A 20,976-nucleotide genomic window follows, 5' to 3' on the forward strand; every position below is an offset into this window, starting at 1 on the left:
ATGTTCTCAACATAGGACTACTTTAAAAAAAAAAAGAAGAAGAAAAAGAAAAAAATAGACTATATCAGGCATAGAAAAATCACTGCAAAAGTATTTAAGAAGAGAAAAAGGAAAACACACACACACACACACACACACACACACAAAGTGAGAGAGTGACACCAGCAAACTCTAGCCTAGAGGAAGAGTTGCAAGTGCCGTAAGCCAGCCAGCCTCATCCTCAACACCTGCGAAAACACTTTTTTGTTGGAAAGGCAGTTGCTAAGAGGGTGCTGCCCAAGTGCATCCTGGATCAGAATGTGACTCTACTGTCCCCAACACCTCACAAAGGATCTTTTCCTCTCAGAACATCAAGGACCCTAAAGTTGAGGGTCTGGAGAGAGGACTCCCCCACCCCATCTCATGTGCTGTGTTCCATAATTAACACAGTTGCCTGGCTAAGATATTTAGCATTGCCTGGATACTTCGGGAGGGTGAGGAAGACATTGGTCAGTTCTGCCCCATGGAGACACTTCACTATTACAGACAGAACCTTCTATAGTTTGAGGAAACAATCCCTTTTCTGTATTTAATTGCAAAAGCAACTACAAATCATTCCCTTATGCATATCCATGCCCCTTTGCAATGTGACTTTGCAGACTTTGTTATTAAGAATTGGCATCCATTTCCCCACCCCATGAATGATTTGATTTGGCATATAAAATATGGCAGGAGTGCCAATATGGCCATTTTGATTCTAAGGCCTGGCAACTTCCGTCCTCTCTCAGAACTTTGCCAATCCACCGAGCTGGGCTAGCCTGTGGGAGAACGAGGAGATGGGCCAGATTCAAGTCAGCCTAGCCTCACACAGGAGAGGGCAGCCCCTGATCAACAGAGCCGTACAACGACCCCAGGGCCAACTGCAGATGCTGGGGGGGGGGCAGCCAGAAAAATGATCACGTGAGCACACACCAATTTATCAGCCCATACAGCGATGATCTAAATAAATAGCTGTTGTTTTCAGGCACTAAGTTTTGAGGTGGTTTGCTACACAGCAAAAGTTGCCTAATATATTTCTTCTATAAATAACTCCAACACATAAGTAAAAGTGAAACATGATACAGGGAAAGTCCCTTTCCACACACAACTTAAAACTTGCTAAAGAATGAGCAAATGTTGTCTTTTCTTTTGTATATTTATTTATGATATGTTCAACTATACCACTGTATAACAACACCACTTGAATTAAATCACTAGTATTTTTTAAATGATTTTTTTTTTGAAATGACAATGTGATATAGTGGAATGAGTGTTGGTTGGTAATTAAGAGATGTGCATTTTAACTTGGGCTCTTCTACCGGAAGCTGTGTGGCTATGGCAGATCCCATTTGCCGACCCTCAATTATAGGAGACAAAAATGAAGGGATTGGCCATAATAATATTTAAGTCCTAGTCCAATTCTTTTTTTTTTTTTAATTTTTTTTATTTTCATGAGAGACACAGAGAGAGAGGCAGAGACACAGGCAGAGAGAGAAACAGGTTCCCTGCAGGGAACCCAAGGTGAGACTCGATTCCAGGACCCCAGGATCATGCCCTGAGCCAAAGGCAGACGCATAACCGCTAAGCTACCCAGGTGTCCCAAGCCTGGTCCAATTCTAAGATGAAGGATTTTATGGCATTTTTGTTTGTTTGTTTAAGATATTAGCATATTTTTATCACTACATTTCTATGATGAAATAAGAACATTTAACCCTCCAACGTTGCTGTTATTTTCCATGTGCTCAGCATCACTCCCAGTCATGAGAATTCAGCATTGAAGAAGACAGACATGCCCTAGTTGTGTGCTGGAGCTTTCTTCTAAGCTCATGAGAGCAACTTGTGTTCTTCTCTCCCCAAATCTGCGTTCGGTGAAGATATATTGATAGCCTGAAATCAGACATAGCAGGAATATTTAAACCATGGAAATCAGCAATGCCACAAATTGGTTTTCCCACCAGGACAGTCAGTCATTAAACATTAACCAGGACAACTTTGGACTCTTCTCTCATTGAGACAACATCCTAATAGGGGGTCTAGACATTACATAATTAAGAATAAAATATTTCAGTACAGTTGAGAAGTATGGTGAAGCAGGGGAAAGAGTAACACATAAGGAGACAACACATACTCCTGATAGAGGGCAAATATTGGGAAGACTTCATGCAGAAAGGAATATGCCACGTCTGAGGAAATGGAGGAAGGCCAGTGTGGTTGGTGTGGCTGGAGCACAGAGAGTAAAGGGCCGAGAACTTGAAGGGAAAGTGAAGAAGGAAGTATTAAGAAAGACTTCCAGGGTTCAGGCTGTGCAACCCTACACAGGGGGGTGTCTTTCATAAGGCAGAAGGACTAGGTCAGGGGTGTAGGAAGGAAGAGAATGAAGCCAATCTTAGAATGGTGTGTCAGGGATCCGGGGGGCTGAATGTTGGATGGTGTGATAGAACGGGGCCACTGTGTGCAGGTGGTAAATGCAGCTCTAAATGCAGATGAGAGTCTGGCTGAGTGGAGGACTGCGAGTCAGAGCCAGCAAAGGAACCTAAGTGGTCAGGGAGGTGGGAAAAAGTATGGAGCAAGGAAGTCAAGAAAATTGGGCCATCAAAATATAAAATCTAATAAAAGAAAACTAAAATGGCCAATACATTTTACAATATGAAGGTCACTGGGGGCTTTAGAAAAAAGTTTGAAGGAGTAATGGGGATAGGATCCAGGCTGATACAGACTGATGAGCCAGGGAAAGGGGAAAACAGAGAACAGATGCAGAGAGTATCGGTGAAGTCTTTAAAGGTGTTCTCTCTGAATGAAAAGGAGAAAGAAAGGAAAGCAGCCAGTTAGGGTCAAGAGAGGGTATATGGTTTTCTTTGAAGAGGGGAGAGACCTGTCATGTTTAATATTGACCGTAAAGGGAAATCTTGACAACACAAGAAAGAGAGGGACTTTTTTAAAAGATTTATTTATTTATTCATGAGAGATAGAGAAAGTGGGAGAGAGAGAGAGAGAGAGAAGCAGAGACACAGGCAAAGGGAGAAGCAGGCTCCACGCAGGGAGCCCAACATGGGACTTGATCCCAGGACTCTGGGATCACACCCTTAGCCAAAGGCATTAGTTCAACCACTGAGCCACCCAGGCGTCCTGAAAGAGAAGGGATTAATGTTAGTGTTGAATCACTGAGAAGTCAGGATCCAGAGCTCGAGAGGGAGGGAGGAGGGAAACAGGAGGAGAGATGTAGATGAAAACCAAGGCAGTCCTCGGGAGTTGATGGCAGGAAGGAGGTAGAGATGTCCTCCAGGGTTTCCTCTTTCCTCCAGGAGGTAGGAGGTCACATAAACTATTAGAAGGGAGGCAGCTGGAGACCTAAACAAGGAGAAGGTTTTAGTGAATAGGTAACAGTAGGACAAGTCATTAGCTTTGGAACCTGATAGACCTGGAATTCACCATTTAGTGGCCAAAACCTTAGGCATGTCGCACCACCTTTATAAATCTTTAATTTGACCAACAATGATGAAGCAAGTACTGTATAGTAGCAGGATACTAGAAATGCAAAAAAAAAAAAAATCAGATTAAAGTTCTTGAATTCAAAGACTCCATCTTCTATCGCATAAGTAAAATCAGTCAGACAAAATTAACACAGCATTAAAAGGGCTAATGTGAAGGAAAGCATAAGGTAGTCTAGGAGCACAGAAGAAGAGAGTCCATTCTAGACTGGGAGGGTTAGAGACAGCTTTCCAAGAAAGAACGACTCTAGCTATAGTCTCGGTTTCCCAAATGCAAAAGAAGGAAAATAAACCAGGTGATTAATTAATAAGACAGTCGACACAAGGCATGTTGGCCTGATGTCTACAACACAGCAATTATCAATAAGTTCTACTTTCCTTCCCTAGAAATCCTCCTCGTACAATTGAGACTGTTAGTTGTCACAAACTTCTATTTTCTGCACTAATTTTCCATTTCCCCATGTTTCTCAAACATACAATTCCCTAATGATAGCTAGAATCCATTAAAACTATCCCTGATAGTGAAAGTCCAACTTAGAAAAATATAAGAAACAACTAACAATATTGTCTTACGTAGGGGATTGTAGACACTGGGCATATAAAAATTTCACAAGTTCTCTCTCTTCTCTTACTTCTCTTTCATGTTTATGAGCAGATGCAGCTGGATCTTAGATACCTGAGTCCCTGCTTTCCTTTAAAAGAATGAATAATCAATGTATCAGTTAGCAATCTTGACTGCAAAAAGACAATGGGCCATCTTAAACTGGCTTAGACAATGAAGGTATTGATCAGCTCATGAAATAGAAATGGCCTGAACTTGCATCTCAGATGACATCAGAAGGATTTGGTTCTTCACTGACTTGTTCCCTGCAGGGTCAGCTTACCCTTTAGGCTCCCAAGGTGATAACCAAACTATATAAATAACAAATTCAGGTCTACCTACATGCATCGCACGATCCAGCAAAAGAGAGGAAAGTTCTTTCCCTACAAGTTCAAGGAAACTTTCTCTTACTTTGGACTGGTTCTGAATAGACCATTCTGGAGGCAATCTCTGTGCAGTCTGACGTCTACCAGAACTCTATAGAGTGAAATAAGTCAATCAGAGAAGCACAATCATCATATGGTTTCACTCATACGTGAGGGATTATAAGGAAAAGGAGGGGAACTGAGTAGGAAAAATTAGAGAAAGAGACAAACCATGAAAGACTCCTAACTCTGGGAAACAAAGGACTGTGGAAGGGGAGGTGGGCGGGGGTTGGGGTAACTGAGTGATGGGCAATGAGGAGGGCACTCGATGGGATGAGCACTGGGTGTTATACTAAATGTTGGCAAATTGAATTTAAATTAAAAAAAAAAATGTTAAATAAATAAATAAATACATTTTTAAAAAGACATAACTTTCTACAATGATGGAAACCCCTAACTGTACCTGTTTATAGGTAGCCATTGAGCTCTCAAAATATGGCTAGTGTCCACTGAGAAACTGCTTATTTTATTTTAATGAATTAAAATTTAAATGTAAACAGCAATATGTGTCTAGAGGCTCCTGTATTGGACAATACAGTTCTACAGTGAGGGAATAGTGGGTTATACTGATTGGCTAAACCAGTCCGAGCCCACACTGCCTTGAGCTGGGGATGAAGTGAATCCCATCCATTCCACAAAGGCAAGACTTTCTGCCTGGTGTCCCGGAGCCCACCATTTTTATTTCCAAGAGATTAATGGCCCAAATCAATGTGAAAACCTTTGCTGAGGAGTCATATTTATAAATCTTACCTAGGACAATGCCACGTGAAAGTCACTTTGGAATAATAGCCTTTTAAAGCTGAGAGCAACCTCAGGGCTTGCACACTTCAGATCCATATTTCACAGAGAAGAAATGGACTTGAAGCATCAATTGCTTTGATTATGGCAGTTATGAGCAGAGCCTGGGTATGCTGACCTTCAGCCATTTTTCCACTGTACAATTCAGTCTTCATGCTACAGCACTCCAATAGGCCCACTGTGACGGAATTAACTTCACTCTACATGAAACTTTGTAATCGTTGGCTTATTGAAGTTTCCGGGAAAGAATATTACCGTAGAAGTCTTATATTTACACTCAAAAGTCTAAACGAGCCTAAGGGGTAATATAAACAAATAGGCTGGCCTGGTGGGGACTGTGGCTGAGTGGATACCACCACAGGCTACTTAAAGCAGGCAGCCCCCTCTCTGCTCCACCCAAGCGTGGCCATGGGGAGTGTGTCAGCCATTGCTGCCATGCCTTCAGATGAGAAATCCAGGTCTGTTTATGAACTCCCCAGATTTTTAAATGCTGGCCTTTCATGTTTACATTTTTAATAACTTATGCAAGCTAAACCAGATCTGTGAATGGGTTTAACCTCCAGTTTGTATGCTGTGATAGAGATTTGTAACGTCTGACCTGCTGAAAATTAAAGCCTTCAGAGGAGCTGCTGCTGGAAATGCCCATGTGTTCCCATGCATGTCAAGTGACAACTTCCAACTATAACTATGTCTAAGGGCTTTCTTGAAGCCTAGGGTCCACTGGTCTGAAGCCCCTTGGCGATCAAAAGGGGGTGGCAGAAATGTTAAGGCCCTAAGAACCCAGAGGAGAGACGCCTTCAGTCACTAACAGGTGGAAATTGGTGAATAAATCCCACAGCTCCTCAACTGGGACAATTCTAAGGTATGTTCTGCACTGTCTCCCAGAGTTCCTCAGTGGTATGGACCTTCAGACCCCCAGAGTATAAACTATCTGATAATTCACCCTTTATTGGCAGCCTTCCTTTGCCTGTCTCACTCCCCTACTGCCCTGCCTCTTTTGGGCGGGGGTGGGGGGGTGGGGGGGGTGGTCACCTTCCAGATAAACTACTTGAACTTGAATCCTTGTCTTAGGGTCAACTGCTAGAAGAACTCAATCTACAAACACCAGAAATCCTGAACTTGCTCTAGTATTTCATTTACTTTTACTTTGTTTGGTGGGTTTTGTTTTTCATTTTTTCCCCTCTAGTAATGAAATATGTCACAGGACTAAAATATATGAAAACTTCCCAACATAGTCTAAAGTGGCACCCTTTCTGGTATTTGGATAATTCAATATTCACAATACGGTGCTGAAACTGCTGCCCTCTTGCATAATGATGCCATGCTATAGGAACAAATGTTCACCTAAAAATAGAATCCATTATGTATACCAGCACAGTTGTTAGTTTCTTAGCATAGCAACTAGTTCTGCCCCATAAAACTTTTTATGGAGGCATTCACTTCAAACAGGTGCAGTCTGCCATGCCACAATACAATTTCCAGACCGCGGTGCCTAAGTAAGTGGGGAGTTTTGCACATGCCAAAGAGAAATCTCATGCAAAATCATTCTCATCACAATCCATGTTCCCTATAAAAGACAGAATTGAAAACCAAAAATTCTATTGGGAGACACATGAATTTTACCACTTTCAAACGTATTATGTAGAGGTGATTAAATCACACACTTCCTATAACACCTGCATATGATCTGGCTCTCTCTGGTTTCCCTGGTGGGTTTATGTGTCAATAAAAGAAGATTCCTACAAATTAATAAGAAATGACCTGATGTTATAATTTAACGACATGATATCTGTTTTTGTATCCATAATACAAATTTAAGTTACAAAATGACATAATTACATAAAACTATTTTTATAACCACATTTGCCTATTCAAGAGTGTAGAGAATTTAATTAAATAGAGAATTCAAACAGCAACTCAGTCTAATAGAGTCTAGAAAAACATAAACATAAAGATTCATCAGCAGGGCTTCAATGCTGAGGACATGTTTGGTAAAGGTAAAACAAATAGCTCATACCTGGAACATTCAGAGAATGTAAAATAGAATGAATTTTAATCAACTGAATATTAAAAAAATCTATTTTGATTCAATCTTGGGTACTAAGAATCTTTCTAAAAAATGCTAGTAATTTCCTGCCTTCCTAAGTGCAGTATAGGGAATAGTATTCAATTGTGGACAAATAATTCAAAATCTTGTAGGGCCTCTGGGTTCTCAAGCTGAGTATTACTTCTGACTGAAAATTAGGCCACGGACAGGAAAGGTAGAGTGAACACATCCTCTCAGGAAGTTTACTGACTTAATTTGTGATGTCAGCTTGCTTTCTATCAGTGTTCACCTTGGCTGCACATTAGAATCAAATGAAGAGCTTTCCAAAAAAAAATCCAATGTCCTGACCACACCCCCAGAGCAATTAAGTCAGATTCTCTGGGACTAGGGCCCACGAATTGGCATTATTGAAGCTGCCCACGTGATTTCAATGTGCAGCCCAAGCTGAGAATCATTACATACTGTTTGCCTCTTCTTGCAACAAATCTCATAATAAAAACTAGGGGAACCTGGGTGGCTCGGTGGTTGAACGTCTGCCTTTGGCTCAAATTGTGATCTCCGGGTCCTGAGATCAAGTCCTGCATTAGGCTTCCTGCAGGAACCCCCTTCTCTCTGTGTGTGTCTCTCATGGATGGATGAATAAAATCTTTTTAAAAATATCTCATAGGAAAAACTAACTTTACACATTGAAAAAATTAACTTTACACATTAAATAGGTTCTTTAAAAGTCAAATGATTAAGAGCCAGGGCATATAACCAGACTATACGTAGGTTCTAATCCTGCCTCTACTAGTAACCAATCCTGTGACCAGAGGTCATTACTTAACCTCTGTTAAGTGCATGCCAATGTCCGCACCTATAAATGGAGATAATTAATAGCACTATCCCACAGGCCTTGGGAAAAGATGGAGTGTATTTGTGTACATATTTGTGTATTAGAACAGTGGCTTGTGGAGAACATCACATACACGTTTGCTATTATTGGTGACAATGGTAGCCATAATAATAACAACAATAATTAAAAGGTATGTGCAAACTGGATTAGTGGATATTAAAAAAAACTCATTCATAATATTTGAACACCAACTTCCTAATAAAATGATTGTTCAATGTTAGTGTTTTTCCCTTTTTAAATTAAACAAAAAACATGATGATAAAATAGGGAAAAATGGGAGGGGGAATAACTAACTATATTCTTTATTTTAGTCTATTGTTATTGTAGTAAGTTCTTAAATGACTCAACTGCCCATCTAAATTTATTTTACCAGAAGGGGGAGAAAAAAAGACTTGTGTTGCTGATTAAATACAGAAAAACCTTGACAAGGACCCCATCCCACAGGATCAAACCATCTTCGATTGGCAAGAAAAGGAACCAGAGAGCAATAAAAAATACTCACTCTCTCTACACCATCTGTAATTCAAACCAAGGAGCAAAACCAGTATCTGGGAACTCTTATTCATATCAAACGCAAACACGTTTTCCACATAACAGGAAATAAAATTATGAACAATGTACCAAATGTATTTCTTCCACACATTCTTCCAATCCAGTGTCCCAAACTAATTTTGGTATCAAATGGTACAAATATCTCATCATAATAGCTTCCGAGCATGGAAAGCACCTAATTTAATTTTTCCTTACAAGACTGGGGAGAACTAAATATAAGCAACTCATAAAACTGAGGCACAATGTTTAAATTATATTAAAAGTAAAATGTTTTGAATTAAAGCCAGGGTGTTTTAGATTTCTCAACTCTGACCACAATGTATTCAAATGAGCATTGCTGCTGTTACTGGTATGATGCAGTGTGGTGAAGGTGACATGAAAGTCATATCAACGCACTTACAACCTGCAAACAATCCCAAAGAAACTGCAGTGATACTATTTCATAGTAATCAGCCTGATTTTAGAAAACATTTGAAGAGGTTACACTTCAGTTAGAAATTCTGCTAAAAATCCATGAAACATAAACTCCAAGAAGAATTAATCATAATAACATTTCTTCTTATGTTGTGTTGACATAACCTAAGCAATCATAGCATTTGGCTATCATGCACTAGTTACATACAGTTAATTGAGGAAAAAAGTTTTGGGGCTCAAAGCAACGAAAAGAAGGTAGTGTTGAAAATCAGTGGAGCTAGGCAGCCCCGGTGGCGCAGAGGTTTAGCACCGTCTGCAGCCCAGGGCATGATCCTGGAGACCCTGGATCAAGTCCCATGTCAGGCTTTCTGCATGGAGCCTGCTTCTCCCTCTGCCTGTATCTCTGCCTCTCTCTCTCTCTGCATCTCTATGAATAAATAAGTTAAAAATCTTTAAAAAATATGTTCATGTGATATTTAAATGTTCATGTGATATTTAAAAAAAATCAGTGGAGCTGAATCTAGAAGTGGGTTTGATGAAGAGATTCATTCCTCAGCAATCGAACAGACCAATGACTACCTAAATTATACTTGAAAACACTACAAGTTTAATCTCTTAAGGATCTGATCAGTAGGGAGGAGGAGGAGCTACCTGATGCTGATATAGCTGTGAAAATCCTAAAATTATTTATCTTAGGAAAAAAGACACAATCATGGTGGAGTCCAATTCTCCTTGTGTATAATTCCTTATTCTCTTACCCAAGACTTTTAAATCATCTTAAAGCTTATTCCATAGGATGCTTCAGAATCCCAAAAGCCCAAAAAACTTTCACCTATGATGGAGTATTTATTAGGGAACTATCCTCAAAGGAAAATTCTCTTAAACAATAAACCCCTTCTTTTGCCTTCTATGGCTATGTTCCCAAAACATTATGAAATGCATAAATAAACATATTGTGTGCCCAAACAGACCTATGCTTCAATGCTTTAGATCAAAAGTTCACAGCTGAGTCTAAACAGAAAACAAGGGACGCCTGGGTGGCTCAGTGGTTGAGTGTCTGCCTTCAGCTCAGGGTGTGATCCCAGGATCTGGGATCGAGTCCCATGTCGGGCTCCCTGCAGGGAGCCTGCTTCTCACTCTGCCTGGTCTCTGCCTGTCTCTCTCTCTGTCTTTCATGAATAAATAAACAAATCTTAAAAAATAAAATAAACAGAAAAGTCACTATTTCCTTGAAGGAGAAAAATTTATATATTTAAAAAATATACATAAATAGATGGTCACTTGGCTTTCAAAACAGCACATTTGTGGCCCTAAATAATTAGTTAGAGAGACTAATTGCTTAATCAGAGACTAATTGTTTATTATATCCCAATAAAAAAAAAGCCACCACAAATGACCTTGAGGGTGCTACACTAAGTGAAATTAAGCCAAGGAAAGACAAATGCTGCATGATATCACTCATACGTAGTATAGTTTAAAAAAAAAAAAAAAGTCAAACTCGGAACTCATAGAAACACTACAAAAGTGGATACTAGGGCCTGAGTGGAGTGGGGGTAAGAGGGGTGGAGGTTAAAGGGTATATAAACTTTCAGCTCAAAGATTCATAAGATCTGAGGATTTAACGTAAAATATGGTGACTATAGTTGAAAACGCTGTAGTAAGTCATTGAAATGTGCTAAGAGAATAGGACTTAAATGTTTTCACACAAACTAAAAAAAATAAATAAATCTGAGTGATGGATGCATTAATTCCATGGGGGGTCCTTTCACAATATATATATACCCTACAATTTTGCCAATAAATTATTAACTAATAATTATACCTCAATAAAACTGAGCATTTTAAAGCTAAAATAATTATTTTTTAAAATAATTAAAAATAAAAGAAAAGTCCCCTCAAAGAATCAAAAGTTCATAAAGGGCCAGGCATTGTGTTAGGCACACACATAATGCATTTAACAACAATACTAAGAAAGTAATACCCCATCTTGCAGACGAAGAAATCCCAGGCTTAGATTGTGAAGAGATGCACCAAGGTCACTCATTAAATACAAGGTAGAGCAAGAGCTCAGACCCACATCTGTCTGACTTCAGAGCTGGTTTTCTTAACTGGCTTCCAGCCTCCCAAATTATGGCTGTTTTAAGAAAACTGCTTGGCTTCAAACACAAGTATTCATCTAATAGTTTCCAGTGCCTCTTACTAAGAAATCCTTTTAATGCCCTTAATTAGGGGGCATCTATATTAAGACGTCAAGCATTAAGCATCTATATTAAGCAGTTCCTAGAGACGGATTCTAGTAAAATTGGCTTATTTTAGAGGTGGTTCCAGGACACATCAGGAGTGAGGAATTGAGACAGGAAGAAAAGGAAGGACATAAGGGGTGTGATTGCATGCCATTTACCACTGTGGATAAATGGACTTTAATCCCACCAAGAAATGCTGGGGAAAAAATATAAAGTTTGCACCTTTGAGTTATCCCACCCAAGAGGTGAGGGAATCGTGGTATTTACCTATCAAACTCCTTGGATTGGAGTGGTTGTTAATTCCCAGAGTCTTCAGGCAGCATCTGGGTGGCAAAGTGAGCACTTGTGACCAGAAAAAGCAAAAGAATACAAATGCTGTCCACTAGGGGCCAACTTGTGGCTTCTAGAGTAGTAAGGACTTGGATATAGACTTCAGGCTTATACCCACTCTATCAATTTCTTCAATAATGGTGAAAGAATTCAGTCCCTAGATGCTGCTGGTTTGTTAGCAATGATTAGTGTACCACTCCAGGCCAAAGAATGATCCCAGCCCTCAGGAAGCAATCCTCACATTCATTTTGTTGTTTTCTACCTAAGGTAATTCCAGTTATTGTTTCAGGCTTAGGGAAAAGTTACCAAATAAAAATGAATAGAGTTCGTCTTTTTAAATTCATAACCACATCATTGCACTCACTAGACTATTGAGTATCCTACCTCATTTACCATACACAAGAAAGGTCAAAATTAATGTTTCCGAAATATTCTAGAAAAGTGTACCCCAAAGAAGAAACACCATTGCGAGATGATGACTGATGAAATGTGCAGTGCCTGGTGGTTCTTTATGGAGGCCAAACTAAGTTTTTAACAGGATATTCCTAGAGTTTCATGTGGAGATCTATAATTCATCATTTATAATATTTGTGAACTCTGGACTCCCATGCTGAAAAAATGTCATCAGAACTCATGTAAACATTTAATTTTTAACTTTGCTTTTGAACTCTGTATAGAAATTTAAGATTACCATAAGAGAAGACAGTCTATATTTGCCTTTAATAGAAACTTAATCATCACTCCATACAAGAATCCCAAATGGCATCTCATGCAAATCACATACCAGAAGAAATTGGCAGATGGAGCAGATGGTAAAGCCAATCATTCCTATCCTAAGTCCCTCAAAATGACTCAATATGCAGGTATAAATTTATGTCTATGAACTAGGGTCATGGGTAAACAGAATGCAGGTTGTACTTATTAAATCAGAAAGTATAAAAGAAGATAAATGGGGAAAAAATGAAGTGAGAAATGGTATCCCAGAAGCCCCCAGGCATTAAACCATAGGAGCAGGTCTACAGGCCACAGTGGTGGTGGAGGTGTCCGTACTCACTGTACAACAGAACCATCAACTCGGGTCAACCTGACTCCTCAACTCCCACCTCCCAAACCCTCCACACCCTGAGCTACAAGAAAGCTACAGCAGAAAGGGCGCCATCATAGCTGGCTCCAACCAGAAGGAACAGGAAACCACCAACACATGGGGCTACCCACTAAAGGAAATTAAATTAAGAGCTCCACCTCACACTGTCCTCAAAACGTATTACATGATTGCTATGGTCTGAATGTTTGTGTTGTCCCCACCCCCTGTCCCAAATTCATATGTTGAGAACCTAATGCCCAAAGATGGGATTAGGAGGTGGGGTCTTTTAGGAGGTACTTAGGTTTTGAGAGCAGAGTCCTCAAGGATATGCTTAGTGCCTTTATAAGAAGCTCGAAAGATCTCCCTAGCCCCTTCCACTATGTGAGGATACAAAGAGAAGTATGCAGCCTGGAAGAAGGCCCTGACCTTGGTCTCCAGCCTCCAGAACTGTGAGAAATAAATTTTCATTGTTTATAAGCTACTCAATCTGTAGCATTTTATTAGAGCAGCTGGAACTGACTAAGATCAGAAATTAAATTAACAATAGTGATGGCTGTAAGGATGAGGAAGAAGAAAGTCCTTCAGTAAAGCAAAAAGCCAAAAAAAAAAAAAAAAAGAATGAAATGTGAATACATTAAAATTGAAAATGGCAAGTCATCTTTTGCCATGCATAAGTTAAAAGTTAAGAAATCCAAAGACAAACCACAAACAGGAAGAAAGTATTTGCAACATCTATAACAGCTAAAGGATTAACATTTAGAATACATAGAAAACTCTCAACACAAGACAAGGGATAGAAGATTCATGTAAGAGAAAACAGGAACAGTGCATAAATGTATAAAACTATGCACAGCTCACCAGCAAATCAGACATTGGCAACTTAAAACAGAAATACAGCAGTTGCATCAGATTGGCAAAAATAAAATGTTTCTTAATAGTGTTCGTGAGGCTTGAGGAAACAGTTCCTCTCACACAGGACTGGCAGGGTTATAAAATGATGCAACTATTAACTAAAATTTAGGATATGTATAGCCTTCAAGCAGCAATTGTAGTTCTGAGAATTTACCTCAGGGAACCCCTGACCCATATACTCAGAGCAAGATACACAGCCTGAGCATTACTCTATATTACAGGATTGTTTCCTGTGGCCCCAAATTAGAAACAAACATCAAACAGTCCATCAATGAGAAATTACATTAAATAAAACTTAGCCATCCATTCAACGGGATATGACACAGAAATTTAAAAGTATTAGGTAGATACACATGTACTTACATGAAAAATTCTCTAAGACAAATTATAAAGTAAAACACAAGTTCACAGGACAATAAAGATAATATGATGGCATTTAGGATACTAACAGACATAAGCAAAACAAAATGAAATATTTCCACACTTATGCATGTAAGATTCCTTCAAAGGAGACCTGGAAAGACACCATGAAGCTGTCACCAGTGGTTGACTCTGGAGGGAAGACTAAGACCGGGGTCAGAAATGGAGAGGGGTTAAGGACATTTATGCTTCTTTACTCTCTTATGTGAAGAACATATTTGTATATTGGTCACAAAATTAAAAATAAATAAAATCTGGGGCGCCTGAGGGGCTCAGTCAGTTAAGTGTCTGCCTTTGGCTCAGGTCGTGATTCCAGGGCTCTGGGATAGAGCTGAGTAGGGAGCGGGCTTCTCCCTCTCCTCCCTGCTCAGGTTCTCTCTCGCTATCTCTGTTGCTATCTCTTGTCTCTCTCTCTCTCTCTCAAATAAATAAATAAAATCTTTTTTAAAAAATAAAATCTGTAACAAAAAAAAAAAAGAGAGAGAAAGTAGTAGGAGTCCTTCATTTAAAATGTATATTCTCCCTGCTATTCCTTTTCAATTTAATGTAATTATGTGCTTCCCTCCCATCTCCCTCCAAGCTCCTCCTTTAAGGATACAAGGAAGAGTCTGCTGAGCTACACTCAACTTCTTGGATCTGAACTAGTAGTAACTAGTTTTATTTTTACACCAACCTTGGCACAGAAGCAGAGCATCAAGTTGCAAGGCAAAGGTCTACTTTGTTTCATCTTCTAGCAGGATAGGTTTGTATTAGATCTTTAACATGGACATCTTTTTTTTTTCTTTTTGGCTTCTCCTCCAAAATGGTGATACAGATTCTTCTTGTAGCTACTGGTTTTCATGGCTGACACTTCCTGTGTTGCTCCTGGTCCCAAAGGGGGACCAAAGAAAAGTCAGAAACTAATGCTGGCAACCTCTTAAAGACTCAGGAGATGCAGGAGCCCCTTCTCATCCATGATTACAAATAAGTTCATCCTCTTCACATAATATACGCCGACATAAGAAAAACCACTGTGCTTAAAACAGTCCTATTCAAAAACTTCTTGTTGCCACTTATAGTCACTAAGATGTACAGAGCCAATGGTAAAGAAGAAAATGATTAAAATAAGATCAAAGCTGATACAAAGTATGAACATTTCTCCCTTAAGATCATGTTCATATTTACCTGCTTCCACCACCCCCAAATATTCTTTCAGTGTTTCACCAAGGCACATGTTTCCTATCTAAAAATTACTTGCTACTAGCTCCAGGTTTTAATTCCTAAATCTACCTCCTATGCTGCCTGTCTTCTTTGCCACCTATCATTTCTGTGATGAAAAATCAAAGGGGGAGTTAGAGGAAGGGAGCATGTCATTGTCTATAAAGGGTGAAATCAATGAAAGGCTCAAAATCAATGGCTCTAGTCTATAGTATAATGTACAGCATGGTATAATGTATCATGTAATATAGTATCACATAGCCGCTACAGGAGAGAGGACCTAAGGCATTGTATAAAATGTGAGAATTTTCCTCCAGTACTATAAAAAGAAAGATCTTGTTACAAGAGCTTCTTTACGAAGAGCTTCTTAAAGGCACTCATCTCGCCTCTGAGCAGACTAGGCGTCGCTCTGGCATAGGCCTCATGGACAAAGGACAAGCAAGGTGGGAAGAAGCCCAAAGGTAGACGAGAGGCACATTACCATAAATACCAATGCAAGCATCCAAACCAATGGAAAACACAGTATGTAAAATCAATGAATAAACTTAGAAGTAATTTTTTTTTTCTGAGACACAATCTCTATAATACATGTGCTAGATTCACATCACTAAAAGTTGTTGTTAGAAAAAGATTTTAAAGAAAGTGGGCCTCTAAGTAACATCATGATTGCACCACTCGGCCGGGTACCATCAAATGATCTTATGCAAAAACATGGACTAAAAGCTTGGCTTGCCATCCCTCATTTGAGAGCATCATCTTCTAGCATACATTTCCTCTAATATATCACTTACACCCGTCCATCTCCTAGAAGTGGATGTATCACTCCTTCTGGCTCTGACACCGGGCTTAAAGCCAGAAGAAAATGACAAACTTGGAAGCATGGAAAGTTTAATTTTTTTCCCTTAAATCCTCCAATCTTTTGTTTACTGATATATGATCATTAACTAGAGAATAAACCTCCAAACTCTGATATATATATGACTGAGGGATGACTTCGGTATTTAAAAAGTCAGAAATGAATTTTACTATCTCTTAGCAGAAGCATAATATTAATATCCATGAGAGGAAAAATAATAGAGATAAAAGGAATTGCTACCAACTGACTTGTTTCAATTGGTCATAAACAGCATTACAACCAAGAGAAAATGGTTGTTGTAAAAAAAAAAATTGAAAAAAATTGTCCTACATCTGAAATAGGCATCTGTCAAAATCCTGGGTTCGCATAACAATGGAGATGCATCAAAAAACCTTCGGTCATAAACCCTTTCTCTTTCTCAAGCAAAGAAATATTTATGATTGGTCTTAGAAGGGAGCTTAACAGAGTTGCCATGAATTATTTAAAAACCCCAAAATACCTTCTGTTGCTTTTATAAAAGCTTGATTTACAAGCTGAAAAATCAAACTGACAGTTTAGTCCCTTGTACAAATACTCAACCTTTAAAAATGCCGTAGGCATTATAAATATATCTTTCATGAATATAGCTTCAGCAGTTCTAAAAATAGTCTTTAGGAGGAGAAAAAAAAAAAAAAAACTCTTTCAAGCCATTGTTTTATACATAACAGCAGGAAACCAAACAGAATGTCAAAGCCAAAGTGATTAACACACCCAGCAATAAACATGAACATTAAGTAGGAAATCTTACCCAAATATATTTTTTTTTGATATGAGCTTGGAGTCTATGGTTTAGCCTTGCATCTACGGCCAGAGATGATTCCAGCGTACCCATATTCAGAAAGTAACTCCAGGGCTACACAGTTAAAATTGACCTTTTGGATGAGTGTAAACAGGCATGTCCAGGACTGGCTGTGGGAGCCAGTATTACTGTCCAACACCCTGAGAGTTTCCCCCAGACTCCACCCTGACCTCAAACGTGCCATTGCAAAGGGTCAGTTCTAAGACCACTGCTCACAGGTGAAGTGAAGGTTGCCCCAGGGCAGAAGGAAAAGCCAACAAATTCCAATAACTTTGGCTATAGGGACCTAGCTCAGAGATGTGAAAAGACTAACAGCCCTTCACTATGTGGTACCAGGTATTTTATTGGTTTTAATATGTATTTAGCACACTCAATAAAGCTTACCCATCTCTTCATCTAACAGAATTTACAGGGCCAAAATATTCTATGTTCCGTGGCCTTACAGGTTCAAATACAGAACCATGGCATTGTCACTTGAAATAATAACTATGTTCTATGAATATTTTTTTCTGCCCATTAAACTCCAAATAATTCTTGTGATCTGCAGACATTCTACGTCTCAATAATTTAATATGGAATCATCTAAATTGGTTTCAGAGTAAATGAGATCCTAAATTCATGATATGGTAGACAGAAAGCTCATATGAAAAAAAATTCCTGAAAAACTGAAGATATAAGCTAAAGGGATCTTATTCTTCATTTTTCTAATGTGAACAAGTGATCATGACCAAAATCCCCCCTGAGGCTGGGACAACCCTTAATAAGAAATGAAGGGGGGAAGGAAGAGAAAAGAAAGTCAAACTTAGAGTCATTTGGGTCAAAAGTGATTTTTTCTCATTTTCTTTATTCTTTATTAGTAGAGTTGAAGGGGGGCTTCAGTTCCTAACACTGCCTAATTTTCTTCTAGAACAAATGTAATTCACATTTCCAAGTTCTTGTCCTGAAAAAAAAAAAAAAAACCCAATTGTTCTAGGATTTAGCATATCTAATACTTCAGACTAGAATTCTTGGAAAATCCTAAGACATTTCCACTTTAGAGATCCTAAGTAGAATCTTTAAATAAATTACAGAGTCATCAATGAAATGGATATACTTATATAGGTAACTCAAACACTTGGCAAATCAGTAACCAACTAGGAAATGTAAGAAAGACATATCTCACTTTTTACCTTATTTTGATCTGTCCAGTAAAAGAAAAATCCCTGAGGGTCAGTCCTCAAAATAATTGGAGTCACAATAGTGGAGTCCTAGAAGTATAAGAAAAAAACACAAATATCAGCATATATCACTGTAGAAAGTCCAACCCAGGAGTTGCTTAACAAGTAATAATTGCTAAGAGTTTCTCCAAGGTAATCGGTTATTAGTAAAAGTTTCAAAAAAATATCCTAACTTCACAGTATTATTAATTACATAACTAAACTTCTTTACTAATAATTAGAATATCTGTGCATTCTTGTAAAGGAAAAGCCCAGTGATGCATATATTTATTAAGACGAATTGACATGTTTTCTATTAAAAAGCTATATCTAGTTGTCCAAATAATTTCAACATTAAACACCATTACATATTTTATATAAGTAGAATTAATTAAAATCCATGCTTGAAGGTAATATTTTAAATTACATTTGCGCTATAAAATGATCTTTAATTGTACTAGAGAGTAAACACAGTATTTGGGCATTGTTGTTTCCAAGGTAACAGTAAATAAGTTCACAGTCTACATTTTCAGAAAGATATACACAAAATTGTCGCAAATTTAAATTTCATAAGATAAAACATCACAAATAGTCTTCAGAGTTTAAAGCATGCACTTTATAAAGCAAAAACGGCATGCACTGTAATTATAATATTAAACATTTCTAAAATATGTGTTCTTTTCTTTTGGCAATTTTCAGAAAGGCATACCATCTGCACAAGAAAACACATGTCACTGGATATGGATTTTTATACTGAAATACTTGGGCCTTTGTAGGAATCACATTTTTAAAAGAGACATAAATTACCAGTTTATTTCAACTTTTTCATACACTTTTTAACCAAGGTATGGCATATCCTCCATCTGATCAAAAAGGCTTATAATGAAAATTAAAACTTCCAGAAATAATTTTGGAATTGAAGACTGTGTTCCTGATGGGAAGAGCGGATCAATGGTTTTAGTCAATGTGGTTAAATCTTATTGTAAAGCTCGGTTCTGAAGGCCATCCCCTTGGGGATGTCTGTCCCTCTGGGTGTCTCATCTTACACAGCTACATCTGGAAACAACAAAAACCACAACAAGGTAATAATAACATCTACCTCAGAGGGTGTCTATGAGAATTAAAGAGGATAATTTGGGTAAAGTACTTGGACCAAATGCTTGGCTCATAAAATCATTTACTGTTAGTGGATTATGCTTAAAAACTGACTTATTGGGGATCCCTGGATGGCTCAGCGGTTTAGTGCTTGCCTTCGGCCCAGGGTGTGATCCTGGAGTTCCCGGATCAAGTCCCACATCAGGCTCCCTGCATAGAGTCTGCTTCTCCCTCTGTCTGTGTCTCTGCCTCTCTCTCTCTCTCTCTCTCTCTCTGTGTCTCTCATGAATAAATAAATAAAATCTTTAAAAAAATAAGAAATAAAGGTAGAATGCTTTAAAAAATTTTTAAAAAATTTTAAAACCTGACTTATTAAAATAGCAAATGAAAGTTTACCCTGGTATTCTTTTCTTTTCATGCTTAATACCTATAATATAAAATGTACCTGTAAGTTCAGTAGCATTAAGTATATTCACATTGCTGTGCAGCCGTTACCACCAACCATTTCCAGAACTTTTTCGTATTCCCACCTGAAATACCCCAATCATTAAACACCAACTCCCTATTCCCTCCTTCTTAGCCCCTGGCAATTACCACCTATTTTGTCTCTATTAATTCAACTAGTCTTAGTACCTCATATAAACAGAATCGTACAATATTTATCCTTTTGTGACTGATTTATTTTGTGCCTGGCATCATGTGCTAAAGGGTCATCCATGTTGTACCAGATGTCAGAATTTCCTTCCTTTGTAAGGCTGAATAATATTCTATTGTATGCTCATATCATATTTTGTTTATCCACCCATCTGTCAACGGACCTTTGGGTTGTTTCCACCTTTTGGCTATTGGGAATAATGCTGCTATGAACATAGATTCACAAATATCTGAGTCCCTGCTTTCAACTGTTTTATATCCAGACGTGAAATAGCTGGATCATATCGCAGTCCTGTGTATAAGTTTTTGAAGTACTGCCATTGCCATTCTGTTTTATCTTGATGTTCTTAAGATTTATTTTTAACGTGCAGTTTGGAAAATATATTTTACAAGGATTGTGCTGCTGCACAGAACTTCGGCTGGAATTTAAAATCTCAAAATTACTTCTAAATGCAAAAAAAAAAAAAGATTTGAAAACAAATTTAATATGAGAGTGAAAGAACAATTTTTAAAATAGTTTAAGCTGCTTCAATGAGATTATATGCAAAAAAGTTCATAGCAATATTTGCAATAAATCATAGCAATGTTTTCAGGTCTGTTTTATCACCCACCATCATCTAAAATCAGGCAAAATGAAACTTTCTGACAGGCTGCATGCAGCACACATCCCCACTTCCGGTGAATCTGGAATTAACCTGTAGTTTTAACATATCATTTGCAGATCAGTTCCTTTTCTTATCAGAGTGTCTGACAAGAGCATCTGACAAGATTCTAATCGGAATCTTGGTGACAAGTCACTGCAAGGATCCCAGACAATCAAATATTTAAAATCAGCATAGTAAACCTGCTCAAATTTATATTTTAGAACACTGTATTAGGCTGCCTCATTTGCTTCCGATACTGCTATTTCTAG

At 38.3% G+C, this 20,976-nt stretch overlaps 1 protein-coding gene and 1 long non-coding RNA gene across 3 annotated transcripts in view; both read right to left on the bottom strand.

Moving 5' to 3' along the window:
• Positions 1 to 20,976, bottom strand: part of PLCB1 (phospholipase C beta 1) — a 670,290-nt gene that overhangs the window by 634,017 nt on the left and 15,297 nt on the right. For both annotated transcript variants that reach the window (XM_072800101.1, XM_072800102.1), the window contains exon 2: positions 18,288 to 18,365. In XM_072800101.1, coding sequence (XP_072656202.1) covers positions 18,288 to 18,365 — 78 coding nt within the window. The remainder of the gene's footprint in view (positions 1 to 18,287; positions 18,366 to 20,976) is intronic.
• On the bottom strand, positions 1,143 to 17,668 carry LOC140618112 (uncharacterized). Its single transcript, XR_012018291.1, has 3 exons — positions 17,503 to 17,668; positions 14,901 to 15,288; positions 1,143 to 1,905 (listed from the first exon to the last, which is right to left on the bottom strand). It is a non-coding gene; the product is annotated as an uncharacterized lncRNA (long non-coding RNA).

Source organism: Canis lupus, chromosome 26 (genome assembly GCF_048164855.1).
Source record: "Canis lupus baileyi chromosome 26, mCanLup2.hap1, whole genome shotgun sequence".
In the NCBI taxonomy this organism is placed as follows: Eukaryota; Metazoa; Chordata; class Mammalia; order Carnivora; family Canidae; genus Canis; species Canis lupus.